Genomic DNA, 20,750 nt, shown 5'->3' with positions numbered 1-20,750 from the left:
CAGGTCCAACCAAGGAAGCAATCTGAGGTGGTTGTTGTTGTTGTTGTTGTTTTGACGGGGATGAGGATGCCTTTGGAGGATCAATGGTAGTGAGTGGATTGATGCCTTTACTGTGTATATGTTTCCTTATGACATAGAAAGAAACTGTTTGGCTCATTGACTCCATGCAGAGTCATAAAGCAAGCTATTCCCCTGCTAATTTCCCTATGACTGACATTTGCACGTTCCCATCTATTGCTTCTCAATTATATTGCTCAACTAGCCACTAATTTACTGTGGCCAATTAACCTATTAACCTTTGGAAAACCAGCTTCTTTGTTATAACTAACCTACTAACCTGCAAGTCTTTGGGATGTGGGTGGAACCTACTAACGTGGTTTATAGGAGCAGCTGGAGGGAACTCAGAAAACCAAAGATCCTATAGCGAAGCAAGATAGACCACTCCTTCTAAATGCAATGGGCTGACGTGTAGTACGCAACGGAGCGGAATGTGGGCCCTTTTTTCATCCATTTCAGTAACCCGACCCGACCCGATTCGCAGCGTAATCAACATTGCGGGGGAACAGTTTGTGTTAATAAATTATAATTCTGAAAATGAGGAGAAGATTTTTACAAAAGAACTATGATTTTTATGAGGATGTTTCCGTAACCGGCTTCCGTCTCCGCACAAGTATCTTTGCTCTGCTATGGGATCTTTGGTGCAGAAGCCGGTTACGGAAATGGGGCCAAAAATTACCCATGAATCTGCCCATGACCGTACTACGTCTTTTTCGTCGAGTGATTTATCTTGCTTGCTATAGGATCTTTGGGCAGAACGTGCAAACAATTCAGGATTGAACCCGGGTAACTGATGCTGTGAAGCAACAAATCTCTTGGCACTTCACATTATGTCTTGAGTGACTGGGTAGACAGTAGTGCAACAACCTACTTTAATTCAACAGTAGTGTTTAATCGTTATTTCAACCTCATGCCCAGAGATGAGAAAACAACTGCAAATGGATTCCCTGCAGAAGCTCCCAGTAATTCAACTCCCTTTTTCTGGAGGAAAGCTCATACTTGTAGATAATTCCAAAAGAGTGAGGGATGCAGGAATGAAATACGTGTAATATAGGATCTTTCACCCAGCCCAGCTTCTGTTGTGAGATTGAAATAATGGTGGATTGGCGTCAGTGCCAGTCGCGTCTCCTTGTGAGGATAACTTGCTGCTTACATGCACCATCCCCAGTTGTCGCCTGATCATGGATTGTATCCTTTTGTCTCCTGGTAGCAGTAATCCACTCATGAATTGCACCTCGCTGCTTAATGAGGACATCAAGCTGTTCCCTGCTGGCATTGTTATTCCTTTAGAGAAGCCAATCTTTAAGCTTGTTTTGATATAAGGTGGCATAAAGACATTGTGTGGTCTCCATCTGTGCCTGCACAGCAGCTGTCACCTTTGCAGTTGAGAAGCTTGTCGCTGAGCTCTTGCAGGGACGTGTGCTTGAGAAATCTGAAAATAGTTACACTCTTTGGTTACACTTGTGAAATGTAGCGGCAGGCTTGGTAATGCCCAATGGGGAGACGAGGGACTCGAGATGCTGGAATGCTGCAAGTGCTGGAGTACACAGCGGGTCAGGGAGCATCTCTGGGGGGAACGGACAAGCGATATCTGGGTTCAAGACCCTTCTTCTTGCATTGGCTAATGCTCAATCTAGCTCAAAGTGACCTTTGCTCATAAAGTCGTATCGATCCCTGCAGGCCCTTGTAAATAAGCAACAAGAAAGTCTTCTGCAACCTCGCGTGGTGCTGAGCTCAGCATGTACGTCTAGCATCATCCTATTTATCACTGGAGTAGCCTCACTGGAGGAGACACTCTTACTGTTGCACAGCACAACAAAGCAAGGGAAGGGTGCAATATTGAGGTTGATCCTGTCAGGTACAACACCTCAATCTCAATCTGGTGATGCTTTCTGTTCGTAAACTGCACCAATGCTATTTGAAGCTTTTTCTTTTAACCAATCTCACGATTCTCACATAAAGGCCCAAACTAATGTTCGTATGTTGCTCGCATAATGATGTTTTAACACATCAAAAATGGCTAAAATTGATTGAAATATAGTTTTTAAGCAACAAGGTTATCAAAAATGCACGATAATAATCCAGTTTGGCGGTCTCAAGAATGACAACTGAATTTTTAAACAAATCTTTATTCGAAAATTCACTTTTCAGTAAACAGGTTCTCTTGACACGTCTGGCCACATCGGTGGTCAGTGCTGAACTGCCGCGCAAAAGCAAAACCATGCAAAAACAAGCAGCCCCTCCCGAGTCACGTGACCGCGGCTTCCGAACGCCGGGTTCGATACCTGCCTGCGCCAGCAGGCGCCGCTACACCAGTATCTTTATAAGATTAGGCCTTAACTATTGCACAAATGCAGCAATCTCATGGCATTTCAATGCTGAGCCAAGCATCATGATGCATTTTTTAATTTCTATTTCATGCAGTAATGCAATCAATCGGCAGTATTTTGATATTTATCCAAACATCTGCCCCTCACCTCGTTATTGTGATGTTTTCGCAGAAATAACATGAACTCCATTAACCTCACTAATGGATGGAAATTCGATGCTATGACATTTTAAGTGATTGGTAATGGGTAATGAAATAGCGTGGTGGAATAATCTCTGCAAAATTTGCTATTCACAACTGTCATTGAATAGTATAATTCAGTGTATAGCATTTGAGGACAATCTCAAAAGAAAAGTTTTGCAGATCAACTAGGGAAAAGATAATTTAAAAAATTGTCTGTGCGGAAGCAAAATGATGGAAAATATTGCAATAAATCAGTCATTGCTGCTGATGAATAAATAATGAAGTACGGAAATGAAAAACACTGAATTATTTTCTCAGAGGCATTACAATAACTTTTCCTTATTTAAATTTCCACTTACTCAAAGGTAAAACAAAGCACTGCCAGAGTGTGCAGCTTCATTGTTTATTCGCTCATTTTGGGGAAAGAATATGCACAAGGCAGATGCAATTGTACAGGAGCCTTTAATTATTATTGCCACAAAATTCAATTGCATGAGACATTCTGTTTCAATGCTAGGCAAATGTGAAAAATATACATCTTCTAGATGCGCTGGCACGGTGGTTCATTAGGCCTTTCCCTAGCTCTATTGGGTGTCTTTCTCACTAATGACACAGACTGGCGTGCTAACCCAGCCTTTCCCAGGTGCGGTCTTTCCGTGCCGTCAACTGTCTCTCCAGTAGTCACCAAACTATTCTTGGTTGTCACCCAGTCTATTCCTAGGTGCCAGTGGCTGAGCCAGACTTCAGTGTGAAAAATATACATCTAGATGCGCTGGGACGCATCCTCAGTGATGTGACCTGGGGTCATCGGGTGTTTCGGGTCTCACAACATCAGACACCCTTGCCCAGGTGACCCAGCCGGGGTTGATCAGGCCCCGACTTGCGTCCCAGCAACAACCGCCCACGGATCAGCCATCTTAATAACTACTCTGCAGGGGTTGGGAGACTCTTCTTCCTGGAGTGAACCATGTGAATGACCATTTACTTTAGTTTATTAACACGTGTACCGAGGTACAGAGAAAAGCTTTTGTTGTGTGCTAACCAGTCAGCAGAAAGACAATACATAATTACAGTCGAGCCATCCACAGTGCATAGATTCATGGAAAAGGGAATAACATGAATAGCGTTCAGTTCAAGATAAGGTATCGTGAGAAATGTTGCTGTCAGAGTAGGGATTTAAAAGAGTGGAGGAACGGTAAAGCGTGATTGCACATCTGCTTCTGTGACTGGCGCAGGAAGAGTCACCTGAGTTGTGTGCCACCTTGGACCTATTTATGGGCTGTTATTACTTACTCCAGAAATTCTGTTGTGCATTTCCAGCCTTGAGTCACTCTTGTGCTGTTCACTTGATGTTCACATCCACAATACCTAAAAATGATGGTTTGGACTAGTAATTGAGTAATTGAAACATGTTGTCTGAGGTACACTATCTGGAGACATTCTTTCCAGCACGATGCTTATTTATCTTTAGTTGTTCTGCCTTATCTCCCTCACACTGAAATGCCCTTTTACCCCACCCAGACCCACCAATTCCTGATGACTCTCTCAACCTTTGAGTCTCTTGAGGCTAGACTATTTATTCTCCGATTTCTTAACTCTCTGATTTCTGATTTATCAGCTCTACAACACACAAGAATTTCAAGGATTTTGCAAAGACCTCTGGTTGAACATCCAAGTCTCACTGCCTTTCTTGTCATTGCAAGACATCTCTGGGCAGGTGCTATGCTCAGACACTCTCTGTTGCTTCAATTTAATTAAGCACACTGCAGAAGAATTTCCATGGGTTCAGGTCATCTTGATCAATCTCCTTGCTTCCAAATGCTCTTCAAATGTCTTTAGTTGCAAAAAACCTAAAGACATTGTTGCCATAGAGGGAGTACAGAGAAGGTTCGCCAGACTGATTCCTGGGATGTCAGGACTTTCATATGAAGAAAGACTGGATAGACTGGCTTGTACTCGCTAGAATTTAGAAGATTGAGAGGGGATCTTATAGAAACTTACAAAATTCTTAAGGGGTTGAACAGGCTAGATGCAGGAAGATTGTTCACGATGTTGGGGAAGTCCAGAACAGGGGGTCACAGTTTAAGGATAAGGGGGAAATCTTTTAGACCGAGATGAGAAAAACATTTTTCACACAGAGAGTGGTAAATCTCTGGAATTCTCTGCCACAGAAGGTAGTTGAGGCCAGTTCATTGGCTATATTTAAGAGGGAGTTAGATGTGGCCCTTGTGGCTAAAGGGATCAGAGGGTATGGAGAGAAAGCAGGTACAGGATACTGAGTTGGATGATCAGCCATGATCATATTGAATGCCGGTGCAGGATCGAAGGGCCGAATGGCCTACTCCTGCACCTATTTTCTATGTCTGTTTTCTATGTTTAAACATTGATTTCACCTCAGGTTTATGATAGCCAATTTTGAATTTTAACTTCCTTCTGTGTAAAGACTTTATTTTTCTGAATTGCCGTAATTATTTTTGTTCCTCTTATCCTATCATTATCAACCAATAACAAAACTTGATAATCAGGATAATTTAATATCAATCCACCATATTGTGAACAATATGTCAGTTGTTCAAGATAGACACAATGTGCTCAGCTGGTCAAGTAGCATCTCTGGAGAAAAAGGATGGGTGAAGTTTTGGGTCGGGAACCCCTTCTTCAGTTGTTCAAAACTGTTTACATTGATCTCCACTAACACCCAAGGGAATCAATGTTGCACCATTTCCTTGGGCTTTATATATTTTTCATTCTGCATTTAGTACTCGAACAGTTAGCTCTTTTGTGTGTTTAATCCTAAACTGGACCACGAACATTGATTTGGAGGTCAAAAGTATTTGCTAATTAATAGTTATTCAGGAAGATGAAATACATTTATTTTTTTGTCCCTGGAATAACAGATATTGGGAATAGATTTTCATTTGCACAATGAAAATTGGAGGAATATTTGATTACAAATGAGATTTAGAAATGAAAATATGCTGGGATGATCGAGTGTTGTTTGTCTATTGAATTGCTGGGAACAAAGAAAGAAAGATTGATTAAAGAACAGTTCAAGATGTTACACGAAATGTTGCACTGCCACTAATTTAAATCAATGGATGGAATAAATGCCGTTTCCCAAACGTGCTATATGATACTGTCTGGGAATGCTAAAGCGTTCTCACCAAATATTCAGATAAGACCCCCATGCACAATGAGCTGGCTAACATCCAAACCTGGACATGTGACTCAGCCAATGTTTTTTACACAGTATGAGTATCAGCCCATTGTTATTTCAAGCGAGAGTGAGCCTCCCCATTTCTTTTTCAGATTCAGATTCAGATTCAACTTTAATTGTCATTGCCAGTGTACAGTACAGAGACAACGAAATGCAGTTAGCATCTCCCTGGAAGAGCGACATAGAATATGATTTCAATAAATAAATAAATCTATTTACATGCATACAGTCATAGTGTTTTTCCTGTGGGAGGAGTGTCTGGGGGGGGGGGGGGGGGAGTGATTGGCAGTCACCGAGGTACATTGTTGAGTAGTGTGACAGCCGCAGGGAAGAAGCTGTTCGTGGACCTGCTGGTCCGGCAACGGAGAGACCTGTAGCGCCTCCCGGATGGTAGGAGGGTAAACAGTCCATGGTTGGGGTGAGAGCAGTCCTTGGCGATGCTGAGCGCCGTTCGCAGACAACGCTTGCTTTGGACAGACTCAATGGAGGGGAGCGAGGAACCGGTGATGCGTTGGGCAATTTTCACCACCCTCTGCAGTGCTTTCCGGTCGGAGACAGAGCTGTTGTCATACCATACTGTGATACAGTTGGTAAGGATGCTCTCGATGGTGCAGCGGTAGAGGTTCACCAGGATCTGAGGAGACAGATGGACCTTCTTCAGTCTCCTCAGAAAGAAGAGACGCTGGTGAGCCTTCTTGACCAGAGCTGAGGTATTGTGGGTCCAAGAGAGTTCATCGGAGATGTTGACCCCCAGGAACCTGAGGCTGGAAACACGTTCCACCTCCGTCCCGTTGATGTGGATGGGGGTGTGCGTGCCGCCCCTAGACTTCCTGAAGTCTACAATGAGCTCCTTGGTCTTCTTGGAGTTAAGGGCCAGGTTGTTGTCAGCGCACCATGCTGCTAGGAGCTGGACCTCCTCCCTATAGGCCGACTCATCGTTGTTGCTGATGAGGCCAATCACCGTTGTATCATCTGCATACTTGATGATGGTGTTAGTACCATGTACAGGTGTGCAGTCGTAGGTGAAGAGGGAGTAGAGGAGGGGGCTCAGCACACAGCCCTGTGGAACACCGGTGTTCAGGGTGAGGGTTGAAGAGGTGTGCTTGTCTAACCTAACAGACTGGGGTCTGTTGGTTAGAAAGTCCAGTATCCAGTATTTTGATGTCCCTCACCATCCCGATTCTAGAAGAAGTCATTGATGGATTAGTTGTCGCGTCATGTAAATTACATGGCTGTAGGAACAGGTAAGATGCTGGGTACGCTGGAGCATTCGACTCATCTGTGAGGTACATGAGTGTGACAGAATGTAGGTGAGTGAGTGAGTACAACATAAACACATGAAACCTGAAGCAAACAAAATAATTTGCTGGAAGATGTTCAAAACTGTTGACTACCCCTATGTCTCCACAGACACTCTCTGACCCACTGAACACCTCCAGCAGTTTGGTTTAGGCTCCAGATTCCATTACAGGTAGTCTCCTTTGTCTCCACTCCAGAAGGCTGAGGTTGTCCAATGCAGTGATATCTGCCATCTTAATACTCTTGCTTACTTCATCAGTGAGGTGATTGCATGTATTAGCACAAAATGCCCTTCAGCAAAATTGCCAAGGTTTAGAGTCATAGTCAATCAGCAGCGGAACAGGCTCTTCGGCCCAACTTGTCCATGCTGGCCAAGATGGACGAAGCTAGTCCCATTTGTCTGCAATTCGCCCGTATCCCTCTAAACCTTCCCTGTCCAAGTGTCTTTTAAAATCAAAAAACCCTTTCTAAGCATGGGATTTCTACCATCTAGAACAAGTGCAGTTGGCACATGGGCCTCGGTCTGCTTCTCCAAACATCCCTGCAGGCCGTGCAGTATCTAGGCTGGGAAATTATCACAGTTGGACCAAATCCTATAATAAGCACCTGTACCTCATCGCTGTTTTCAAATGGGACACATTGGGCCAAATGGCCTCTATCCAATCTGTATGAAATTCCTCTATAAGAACTGCTGAAAATGGATGCTTTATTTCAAACTCATCCAAGCTCCTAGCTGGAGCATCGAATGTATTTTAACTAAGCTGACCCTTCTTTATAATCTAGAATATACTTGTTGATAGGTAAACTATCAGATGTACCCGGGTACACGTGACAATGTACTAAACTGAAGTATTTAAAAAATATTATTGGGCTAGATCGGGTAGATATGGATATACAATAAACCCTCATTTTAACTAACCCCTTAAAGACAGATTTTGGTTATAGCAGACGGATCTGCAGACATCATCCTGGCTCGCACCTCTTCAGCCCCGGGTCCTGACTCGCACACCAGCCCAGCTTGTGATGTCACACGACTCGCAAGGTGCACCAGCGAGCCCTTCTTCACCCACCGCACGGTCTGATTGACACGCCCGTTGTTGCGGCTCACGTTGTGGTCCCTGAGGCAGCGAGTTCTTCAGGCCGCCACCACCGACAGGATGCGCTCATAAACTAATAAAATGGGCAGAGCAATGATATATGGAGGTTAATCCTGAAAGTGCAAGGTAATAATAATAATAATAATGGATGGGATTTATATAGCGTCTTTCTAATACTCAAGGCGCTTTACATCGCCTTATTCATTCACTCCTCAGTCACACTCGGTGGTGGTAAGCTACTTCTGTAGCCACAGCTGCCCTGGGGCAGACTGACTGAAGCGTGGCTGCCATTCTGCGCCTACGGAAGGTGATGCACTTCGGGTGGATTATTATTGGTGCAATATACACAGTAAATGGTAGTACTACAAATCCACAGATCCTGAGGGCAGCAGCATAGGGCGGCAAAGAAGGCATCCAGGATACTTGCCTTCATTAGCTGGGACATTGAGTGTAAGAACATGGAAGTTAAGTTACATCTTTGTAAAACATGTTGGGTCGCAGCTGGAATATTGTTGACAGTTCTGGCAGATGCCCTCAAACGAGAACATGATTGTGCTGAGGAGGATGCAGAGAAGATTCACCATATGCAGCGTGGGATGAAGCATCTGAACAACTAAGAGAGATGAGAAAAGTTCAGTGTGTTTTTCTTGGAGTGGAGAAGGCTGAGGGAGGATACGTTTTGGGAGGGAATGTATAGGTCTGTGAAGCAACAGGAATACAGCCAGTGCTGCATTTCATCAATCTCATTGCTCATCTGATTATTGATTGATTGATTGAAAGTTTCATCATGGAAACAGGCCCTTTGGCCCACTGGGTCGATGCCGATAATTGATCACCCATTGACACTAGTTCTATGTCATCCCACCTTTGCATCCACTCCCTACATACTTTACAGAAGCCAATTAACCTACAAACCCGCACATCTTTGCGATGTGGGAGGAAACCGGAGCACCCGGAGGAAATCCGCGCGGTCATTGGGAGTATGTGCAAATTCCACACAGACAGTACCTGAGGTCAGGACAGAACCCGGGACCAACATAATATAACAGAGAAGTGGTAGGATATCAGATGGACTTAATCCTTCAAAAAGTCTTAAGACTGAAAAATCTTTCAAAAGATCACACTTATCCTTTTCCCTCTGACTGCCATATTCCTTAATCATTTGATGACAAAAGGAATTTAATAATTGCAGTTTTAAATGCTTGACAACGAAACAAGTATTGTCCTTTCAGATAGGATTATGTCACAATAAATATTTTCTTATTCATTTCATTCAAATTCAATGAGACGCGTTCAAGTCAAAGCAACCAATATTGTTGCTTTCTATTGTAGTAATTACTGTGAATCAGTATGGTCCCAATCCTCAGCATTCAAAAGTAAAGCATATTTACTAGTGTGTAACTGATTGCAACAGATAGTTTGCAGGAAGTGATTCTCTTAAGACTGCTCATTCTCATAGTTCATTGAAATTCTTTGTATGACCTGCGATCCTGAAGGATTCATCTCAGTATCAGCATCTAGCAGCTGTTCTAATGAATGAAATCTGATATACAAGCACACTGCATGCCACATGATACCACTGTGCTTTTATTTACTGTATAACTATGGTAAATGTAGACAGCAAAGTATTACTTTCATCTTTCCAACTAATTTAAATAAAATTCTGGTGGATTTTGCTCTCAAATTGATTAATGGTAGTGTTCCACTTTTTAAATCAGGTGACTCCATTGATGTTAAATGCAGCATTACTTCAAAGCATAAACATTATTTTGCTCTCTTTAACCATTTTCCTAGATTATCCCAAAAAATGTATGCGGAATTTGGTCGCACAAAACAAATAAATCCACCGTCAATATTCCTAAACATGGTGATGACTCCCTACTTAGCAGTTCAGTTCCTTCATTTCTCATCGGCCGCCCTTGAGGATTAACAATGAAAGGCTACAAATTTTGCTCCAATTATTACTTCAGTCACGGACAGGTTCGTTCTTGGAGATTCATTCTGTTCAGAGCCACATCTAAACTGACAGGTTAATTTGCTCCAGTTTCTTTATGACAAAGAGAATGAGAGAAAGTCTGAAGCAGGACAATGCCCCCATAAGTTTGGGATAGAATATGAAGTCAGGTCTCAGAAGTAAAAATTCAATGCAAAGCAGTTCCCTGTGTTGGATTCTTTGTAATGGGATACCTAGCTGGTTTCTTTCACACAAAGAGAGAAGTACACAAAGAAATACTATCAGTTTTAGGAATAAAATGTACTCGAACTAGCTTTGGATTTAAAAAAAAATATTTCAATTATTTGTTCGAACATGTCTAATAATGTATAGAGTGATATATTCAACAATGTCCATTGTCTATTGCCATTTTTACATGGAAACTAAGGCTGATTGCAGCAAGGAATATACAAGTGTCAAGGATTCATCTGAGCTGCAATGGATCCTAAGAAATTGCTCAGACATGGTTTTTTTTTTACCATGGCAGCATTTGCAGCAACCCATAAGGAGTATTGTGACAAGCAATTGTGACAAGGTTTAGCCGAGTTGAGAAGAACTCTCTTGTGAGATCAAGCAACTTCCGAGCTGTGCAAGGTTGCACAACTTAATCTCATGTGGCAATAATTATTCACTCATTGTTTGTTTCTGAATTGAAGATAGAAATGAAAATTAGCATTTTTGTAGCTTCTGTATGAATTTTATTTTTATTGGTGCTCCTGCATAATTTATTTGAGGTTCATAATAATCAGATATCAGAGGTTGCCTGAATAATTTATGAATGGTGACTTAAATTCCTTCCAGAAAATTATTGTTTGCACCTGAATTGCAAAGACTAATTCAATTTAGTGAACTAATTATTTTGAACAATGATTTCACTTTAGCGGAGCTATTGGTTTGGAGTGCTTGGCGTTTACAATTAATTACTAAATTAATGGACTACTGAACTGTGATTGAAGTTGGAGCTTGGATAAATGATCATACTTTCAAGTTTCAGGAACTATCTTTTTGTTCCTTAAAGATTAGCATGAGATTTTGTTCCAAATATAATGAACATCTGTCAAGAGATTTTTTTGTTATCACGCTTTTTTTTTTATGTGGTTGAAAATGTTATGGTTGGTTAGTTTTTCCATTGTGAAACTATTTGTTGTAATTAGTGAGCCATTTCTAGAGGGTTTCAGAAATATAGAGATTTATCCCCAAGTTAATTTAAATCCTCATTCACTTTAACAAAAAGAGCCAGTAATTATTTCCATGGTTATATTGGTGATTCATTCTGCCTCTCTAAATTGTTATGGAAAACATTGACTTTACATATATTGCAGCACATATTTTCAACTTGCACTGTATTATTTGTAGTCAAATTTGCATTGTACTTCATTTTTGTTTTCAAATTTCTTCAATTATTATTAAATAGATTTTCTATATTAGAAACCTTTACAAATGTTGTGCATTGTTTTTTGGAAGAATATTAAAATTTGTTACTCATCAAATTCAGATTATTTAGAAAAGTTCTGAAAAAAAGTAAATCAGGAATATGCCTCCTTTAAATTAAAGTTTGAACAATTGGGTCAATAATCCTTTCCAAACATAATGAGATATTGTTTGGTTAATTGATTTAAGAATTACAATGGTAATGCAGCATGCTCACTTCTGCATTACATCTGATTTGCAGCAAATGTAGACTAAAAAACTATCACCTTTTTCGAGGCAGAATCATCTTTCACAAAAGAGAACATAAGCATTGATATGATATCTGACCAAAATACCCCTCTAATAAATCTGCAAACATCTTGAGAATATATCTAAATATTTTAAATAACGTGACATAAATGTCTTTGAAAATCTAAGTGACAGTTTTGAAATAGTGTCAGTTTTTCAAGGATAGTGTCAGTTTATACTCTATCCGAAAGCGTCAATGCTTTTTGAAGTTACATTCACCAGATCTTGGGTGACACTGGCATTTACTCTGTCAAAGAGCCACATTTACAAATCAGCAGTGCAGAATTATGGCTTTTATCTTTCCTGGTAATGTATCAAGTTGCAAGTGTCTAGAAAGGGGAAAAAAACACTGATTCATTGTTTATATGATGTAATAGATTATGTCAAAGATCATCACAGAGAAAGGTTGAACAAGTTAGGGCTTTATTCTTTGGAGCGCAGAAGGTTAAGGGGGGACTTGATAGAGGTTTTTAAAATGATGAGAGGGATAGACAGAGTTGACGTGGAAAAGCTTTTCCCACTGAGAGTAGGGAAGATTCAAACAAGGGGACATGACTTGAGAATTAAGGGACTGAAGTTTAGGGGTAACATGAGGGGGAACTTCTTTACTCAGAGAGTGGTAGCTGTGTGGAATGAGCTTCCAGTGAAGGTGGTGGAGGCAGGTTCGTTTTTATCATTTAAAAATAAATTGGATAGTTATATGGATGGGAAAGGAATGGAGGGTTATGGTCTGAGCGCAGGTATATGGGACTAGGGGAGATTATGTGTTCGGCATGGACTAGAAGGGTCGAGATGGCCTGTTTCCGTGCTGTAATTGTTATATGGTTATATGGTCATTTCCCAGCAGTTTTTCAGCAACATTTTACCAATCAGACTTTCTTTAGTGAGTTGTCTGGATCTGGAATGTACTACTGAAAGCAATGATGGATGCAGGAATTATAGAAATGTTATAGCATAGAAATAGACCATTAGGCCCATCAATGGCATGCTGATTCTATGTATGAGAATTCCAGTCAGTCCTTTTCACCAACACTCTCCCTATAGTTTTGTAATTTGTTTCCTTTCAAGGACTTCTACAGTTCTGTCTTGAATCCCAGAGTAGAATTATCTTACTGTCGTCCAAAAGTATACTTTAAATGCCAACTACTTACTGTCCTTAAATACATTTTCTTCGTAACTCATCTGTTTGCTGCCTGTTACTTTCTTTCTATATCATTTGGTTCTTGATGCTTGGGCGTAATTTTTCTCTGTCTCATGTGTCTGACAACTTTGTGATTATTATCTAGCCTGGCCAGATTCTCTCTCATTCTCCTCTGTTCCAAGGATGACTCATCTAAGTTCTGTGTCCCTGTTATCATTTCAGCAAATCTTTTCTATATCGTCTATAAGGATTTCATACCTCTCCTAAAATGTGATGTCTAGAACTGGGCTCGTTATTTCACTCTTGTGTCTCCATTTTTCCCACTTCAGTGTGAACCCTGAAAGTATGCTTCAAATGAGCTCTCTGAGTTTAAAGAAGGGTCATGACTCAAAACATTGCCTGTCCATTTCCCTCCAAAAATGCTACCTGGCCTGCTGAGTTCCTCCAGCATTTTGTTTTTTGCTCTTTATTCCAGTTGTGCGATAAAGGTTTAGCATGAGTTCCTTGTTCTTTCTTTCAAGGCTCAATTTATAAAGCTTTGAGTTCCATATACTTTTTCATTTTCTCAACCTGCTCTCCTATTTTTTTAAATAATTCGTGCATATATCCATCCAATTATATGGGTTCCTGTTAACTTTCATATTTGTGCCCTCCAATTCTCCTTACTCTTCCGACCAAAATGTTTTCTTCATTAAATTTCAACTGCCATATATCTGCTTATTTCCCCCCCCCTCCCCCCCCCCCCCCCCCACACACACACACACACACACACACACACACACACACACACACACACACACTCACACTCACACACACACACACACACACACACACACACACACACACACACACACACACACACACACACACACACACACACACATCTTAGAGTCCATTGGTATCCACCTTACAGTTCACTCTGATTTCCAGTTTTACACCATCTGCAAATTCAGAAATTATGGTCTGTGCATGCATATCTAGGTCATCGATATATATTATTAGAAAACAGTGATCCTATGTGCATGATATTTCCTGTGGGCACTATTGGCCAACTTCGCATTCCTTTCTGCATTTTGTTTCATGTCATAGTCATTTCTATTCAGCCATCTGTAGCCCCTTTTGTTCCAATCTTTAAGATAAACCTATTATGTGGTTCTTTGCCAAACACCAGTTGGAAGTCTATATATGCTTCACATTAACTGCTTCTTCCTCACTAGTCTTCACTGTGCAGCAGCAAAAATGTCTTCCACATTGTTTAAACCCATTTTTTCTTCAATAATCCACGTTAGTTTTCCCTACTCAACCCACAGTTGTCCAAGCAAGTACATGCTGTTTTTCTCATTAACAAGATTTTTATTGTCTTAGTTTATTTAAAATTTTTAGTTGATTCAATTGTTGAAGTGTACTGAAATGTTTTGTTTGGTAATTACTTAAATATTTTAATAGCTAGCTTTGAACAGTTTCAGATTTGCAGAATATCTGACAGCTTTGATTGCTGATTAAGTTGGCACAGTTTAGCTGGCTTTCAAAGTTTTTCACCAGTTTTGTGAGAGAGACTTGTTCTAATTTGTGCTTGAATTTCCAGAAAGGCAAAGCAAATGTCTGCACATTAAGGGTTGGATTATTCTATATTTTAAATTGCTTACATCTTCCAGTAGCATTGAACTGGCAAAAACATATTGTTGATGATTTTTTTTCCTTTATCTCATTTCAGGTTTTGGGCTCAATGATGGTCAATGGCACACAGTCCGATTTCTTGCTAAAGAAAATTTTGCCATTCTCAGTATTGATGGTGATGACGCTTCTGCTGTTCGAACAAACAGTCCAATGCAAGTCAAGACTGGAGATCAATATTATTTTGGAGGTACCATAAACAAATGAATATTCTGTGAACTTCTTGAGCATATTGATTGTTTGAAAGTAAAAACTAAAAATATTGGCATATCCTGCACATAAGGCAGGAGTGAAAAACATTTCAAGTTGGTAACCTTTGATCATTTTAAAACGAGTAGCAGAATTAATAAGCATGACAGAATATAATTTATTGAATAAAAGTAATTTGAAATCTTTAACAAATAATTCATTTGAATTTTTCATTCAAGTGATAGTGGCCTATTTATAGCCCAAGATAGACTGGAAAGTGCTAAACAGCAGAGATGTACAATGCTGTGCTTGCTTTCAATTATCCATATTGTAAATTCCTGATCACACCCAATATCCCAATCAGAGGTCTGATTTTTTTTTTCCACACAGTGAAGTTCACCACTGTGTTTCAAGGCGAGAATAAGATAAAGTTTTGTGGAACTTTGGTACAGGTTGAATTCTATTTGTGTTGAATGTTTATTGTGCAAGTTAATCTTGATTGAGTTTTTTAGGAGGTGATGAAGGTGATTGCTAAGGATAGGGCAGTGGATGATGTTGACATGGACAGTGAGGCATTTGCCAATGTCCCTTAAATAAGAGTAATGTACACGGGTTCCTTGATGATTTGGTAGTTTCAATTTAGAACTGGCTTACCCATAGAAGACAGAGGGGAGTAGTGGAAGGGTGTCAATCCGGCTGGAGGTATGTGACTAGTTGTGCTCTGCACGATTTAGTGCTGGGACTTTTGTTGTTTCATCTATCTATATTACTAAAAGTCTGATCTTGACCTCTTCCTGTTGTTCTGTATATTGATTTTAGAAAAAAACTTGCCACTTACGGTTGTGATTTTGGGCCATCTTATTCAGAGTCCCCCTCCGCTGTGCAGGACAAGAGTATTTTTCCCATCGATTAAATATAAAAGAGTTATTAGTTTATATAATGTTGAGATTCTCTCTCCTGAAGGCCACGCCCCTTCCGGAGGGACTATAAAACCCAGAAGTGTTGAGTGCCTCAGTCAGTCTCTGCAAGATGAGGGACCGAGAGGGTCACGTCTCTCAGTCTGAGCTGCGAATAACACTGAACACATGTTTACTAAACTGTGAGTGTAGTTTTACTGACCTTGAGTGCCCTTAATGTGGTTTGAAAATGTGGTTGGTTTGAAAAAGCACAGCAAATGGTTGGTGGTGGTGGTTGGTTTGAAATAAAGCACAGCAAATGGCTGGTGGTGGTTGGTTTGAAATAAAGCACAGCAAATGGTTGGTGGTGGTTGGTTTTAAATAGCAAATGATTAAAAGTCTAAACTTGACAACTTCCTGTTTGCACTGTATATTGATTTTAGATAAAACACTACCACTTATGGCTGTGATTTTTGGCCATGTTACTCAGTCCCCCTCCGTTCAACAGGTGCAGAAGATTCTTCCCATCAATGAAAAATAAAAGTGTTATTAGTGTTTAAAAAAATGTTGAGAATCTCTCTCCTGTCAATTACGCCATGAAAGTTACACCCCTTCCGGTGGGAGGGGGGAGAGATTATAAAACCCGGAAATATGGGTGTGGCTCAGTCTCTCCAAGATGGGGGAGGGAGAGGTCATGACTCTGTCTGAGCTGTGAATCAACTGAACACACTGAATGTCTACTGAACTGTGAGTGTGATGTTTATGTGGTGTTATGGTGGTTTTATGGTGGTTTCACAATGCATGAAATGGTATGGAACTGCATTTGAATTTGGTGGCCTTGCACCCTGCATGAAATGGTATGACACTGCATTTGAACTTGGTGGCCTTGCACCCTGCTTGAAATGGTATGAAACTGCATTTGAATTTGGTCGCCTTGCACCCTGCTTGAAGTGGTATGAAACTGCACTTGAATTTAGTGGCCTTGCACCCTGCTTGAAGTGGTATGAAACTGCACTTGAGTTTGGTGGCCTTGCACCCTGCTTGAAGTGGTATGAAACAGCACTTGAATTAGGTGGCCTTGCATCCTGCTTGAAGTGGTATGAAACTGCACTTGAATTTGTTGGCCTTGCACCCTGCTTGAAGTGGTATGAAACTGCACTTGAATTTGTTAGCCTTGCACCCTGCTTGAAGTGGTTGGAAACTGCACTTGAATTTGGTGGCCTTGCACCCTGCTTGAAGTGGTTGGAAACTGCACTTGAATTTGGTGGCCTTGCACCCTGCTTGAAGTGGTAAGAAACTGCATTTGAATTTGGTGGCCTTGCGCCCTGCTTGAAATGGAATTTCAAGGAATAGCCGTTTGCAAGGTTTGCAATTGTCAAAGGATACAGCAGGATATAGAGCGGTTACAGATATGGGTGGAGAAATGGCAGATAAAGTTTAATCCTGACAAGTGTGAAGTGTTGTACTTTGAAAGGTCAAATTCTTAATGGTACTTCATTCTCACATGTACCTACATATACAGTTAATGGCAGGTTCCTTATCAGCACTGTTTCACAAAAGAATCCTGGGATCCAAGTCCATAGCTCATTGAAGGTAGAACCACAAGTAGGTAGAGTGGTAAAAATTATGTGTGATATGTTTGCCCACATCGGACAGAGCCTCAAGGAGAAGTGTCAAGAAGTCATATTGATGCTCTGTAAAACTTTGTTATTCATATTTGTATTATTGTCACGTAGCAAGATACTGTATAGGGAAAAACTTTATTTGTGTACTCTGCAGTCAATCACACTATACACTTGCGTACACTCACGACATGCATAAAACTACAATCGGGAAGGCAAAGAGAAAAATACCAGAGTACCGAATAAAGTGTTTTAGCATTTTAGCACGACAGAAACAGAGAAAGTGCAGATGAAATACAATGAGGTCGCTTCGGAGATCGAGACTGAGGTAGCTTCGGAGATCGAGACTGCACACTTTGTTTAAGAAAGTTTCATTCAATAGTCTGATAACAGCTGATTGAGTCGGCTGGTAGGTGCTTTCAAGTCTTTTTTAATTTTCTGCCTGATGAAGAAGCATAAGAGGGAATTAATTGAATGGTCCTTGATGGCTCCTTTCCTGAGGTAGCATGGAGTGTAGATGGAGTGGAGAGGGGAAGGGGGAGAGGCTGGTATGTGAGGTAGATTGGAGTGTTGTTTTATAGCGTACAACAATTAGTGCAAAGATACAGGTCCAGCACTGATTTTCTGGCACCCTTAAGGGCCTGTCCCACATGGGCGTCATTTGCGCATCACGCAGGTGGCGTGCGAAGATTTTGTGAATCCCAAAATCCTGGGGTGCCACACGCGACCGCGTGTCACTGCCTACGCCACCACGCGCCATGCACGCGTAATGCACGCCATGCGCGCGTCGTGCATTGTGACGTGTAAATGATGTGTCGTAAATGACGCGCAAATGACGCCCAAGTGGGACAGGCCCTTAAGTTCCAGAGCCTTTCTGGTTATCTGTTATGCTGGACCAACCAAGGTATCGGCCCCCGGAGAGGAGTCGAATGGTACCAGATTGGTCCGCCTAGGCCGCCGAGGGGCTGATATACTGGCCCGAAAAGTCAGCCTCAGAAGCCGGCTATGGGAATGGATCTGCTGGCTCCAACTGGGCTGGAGTTCCAGAACCCCGGGCGCAGGGCGCAGATACGACCCAACGATTGGCCGCGGATATCTTGATGAAATCGAGATCGGCCGCCTCACCCTGCCCAGGGGGACTTCTGGAGGGGTTCATGCATTCTTATAATCATGCATTCTCATGATCATTTCCGGATTAAAGGAGGTGCTGGACCACCAGATGCCGGAAAATCGGTGGTGGATCTGTACAATATTAAAGTCCAATAAAGACCGACTAAAGAAAGTTAAAAGGTCTCCAGTGAGTTAGATGGGAGGTCAGGGTCGCACTCTGGCTGTTGCGAGGACTGCACAGTTGCCTGATAACAGCTGGGCAGAAACAATCGCTGAATCTGGAGGTATGTGTTTTCGAGCTTCTAGCTGATGGTAGAGAGGAGAAGAAGGGAATGACCAGGGTGTGATTAGTCCTTGATTAAGCTAGCAGCCTTACTGAGGCAGAGTGAGGTGTTGATGGAGTCGATGGAAGGGAGGCTGGTTCGTGTGATGGTCTGGGCCTCCACCCCTGGTCAGCTTCTCCCTGCACCTTTGCTCACAGTCAGAGGAAAGCCTTCAGGGTGCAAGGCTGCTCATCGATACCCAGTGCCTTGACAAAGTGTGCTTTTGAATTGTCCTGCAGCATGCATCAAACAAAGCCTCACCGCTTTCCATAAACCAATCACCTGATGCATTTTTTGAGGTTGTGATTAATTTCTAGGCAATATTTGTTTAGTTTTGTTTGTAGCATGTGTTTGATGCCAGAGGTTGTTGCGTAGTCCATGGATGGACTTTTAAGTGTGAAGGACAGTAACAGAAGTTGTCATGGAATGACCGAATAATTTGCTGAATGTTGTAAATGAATAATGGCCAGTTTGTCTCAATGTTCGGGGTTATTTTTAAACTGTGCACAGCTATCCTTTGGCTGAGGAGAAAATGTTGTGAGGATGAACACATAGTTGAAAGTGAAATTCCACTCTTAATAGCAGAACATTTGATGCTTCCAGATCCTATGATGCCTTGTATTTTTCTGTCAACGGTGGCATGCATGCTCAGATATTTTCATAGCATCTAGAACTTTTTGATCCAAGGCCTGTAAATTTGTGAGTGATTGCTTCAATGAATCTAACCCTCTTCCTCAGGCATTTGTTTGTGCATTCTGATCATGTGTATATTCCTTTTATATGGGCAATGCCAGAAAATGTAACAGAGAAGAAATCACATATTTAGCATTACAAAGATGGGCCTGTTGTTTCCGGGGCTGATGTGTGCAATTCTGACTCCATAGTAGTGGAATATTACAAGGAATACCGTATTGTGCTGGGATTGTGAAAGATTACGCATCTGATAGCTGGAAGAGAAAAGAGCTGCATTGAGAGACTACATTGGATGATTTAACACAAAGGAGGCTGAGAGGGGTTATTACTGAAAGAATCAAGTTCCTGGGAATAGTAACTGTGCAACCTTGTTTACCACAGCTGCAATAACAACAAGAGGGTGTTGGATGGATCCTGGAAAAGCGAAGGTGAATAGATGGATTAGCTGCAACAATTACATGTGGATGGCTGAATTTTTAGAATAGCCTGTCCAGTGAGACATAGAATCACCAATTTTAAGAGGAATTTAGAGGGTAGTCAGTGAAAACATTAATTACACAATGATGATAGCATTCTGTTGTAAGCAGCTTTTGTGCACTAGGTCTGACCGCAAGGACTGAAATTATATGTTTGCTCAATTGTACTTTCTTAATAAGCTCTTTACTTCTGCCTTACGATTACAACTATCTGCAAAGCATGAAAGCACTCAGACTCAGGAACAGCTTTTCCCCTCTGTTATCTATCCTCTGAACCGTCCTTTCATAGTTCAGGGTAGTGTCCGATTCACTTCTACCCCATTGCGGATTTTGGACATTGTGTCTGGAACTGTGGCGTTACAATGCTGAGAACTATATTCTGCACTATATCTTCATATTTGCTCTCCCTGCTGTGCTTGAGTTTGGCTTCGTTGTATCCATGTATAATATTATTGATTTGATTGGGTAGCATGCAAAACAAAGCTTTAAACTAAATAGTGGGGAGGAGGAAACACATTGGAAATAGAAGGATGGAGTTAAAGGGAATGAGAGTATAGGAAAAGTTAAGAAGGGCACCAGATTTTAACGGGGCAGAAAGCTCATGAAGGGATAGGAGAGTATGGCCAAGTGAAATAGGAATCGATGTGAAAGGTGAGTAACGGATTAAAAGTATTATATATGAACGCACAAAGTATAAGAAGTGAAGTGGATGAGCTTGAGGCTCAGTTAGAG

The 20,750-nt window shown here is 41.3% G+C and overlaps 1 protein-coding gene across 1 annotated transcript in view; it reads left to right on the top strand.

Moving 5' to 3' along the window:
- Positions 1–20,750, top strand: part of cntnap2 (contactin associated protein 2) — a 1,677,584-nt gene that overhangs the window by 810,928 nt on the left and 845,906 nt on the right. Inside the window, exon 9 of the mRNA XM_033050359.1 lies at positions 14,750–14,899. Coding sequence (XP_032906250.1) covers positions 14,750–14,899 — 150 coding nt within the window. The remainder of the gene's footprint in view (positions 1–14,749; positions 14,900–20,750) is intronic.

This window comes from Amblyraja radiata, chromosome 2 (genome assembly GCF_010909765.2).
Source record: "Amblyraja radiata isolate CabotCenter1 chromosome 2, sAmbRad1.1.pri, whole genome shotgun sequence".
In the NCBI taxonomy this organism is placed as follows: Eukaryota; Metazoa; Chordata; class Chondrichthyes; order Rajiformes; family Rajidae; genus Amblyraja; species Amblyraja radiata.
Note: the sequence above shows the minus strand (reverse complement) of the source record. Positions and strands in the feature narration are given on the sequence as shown.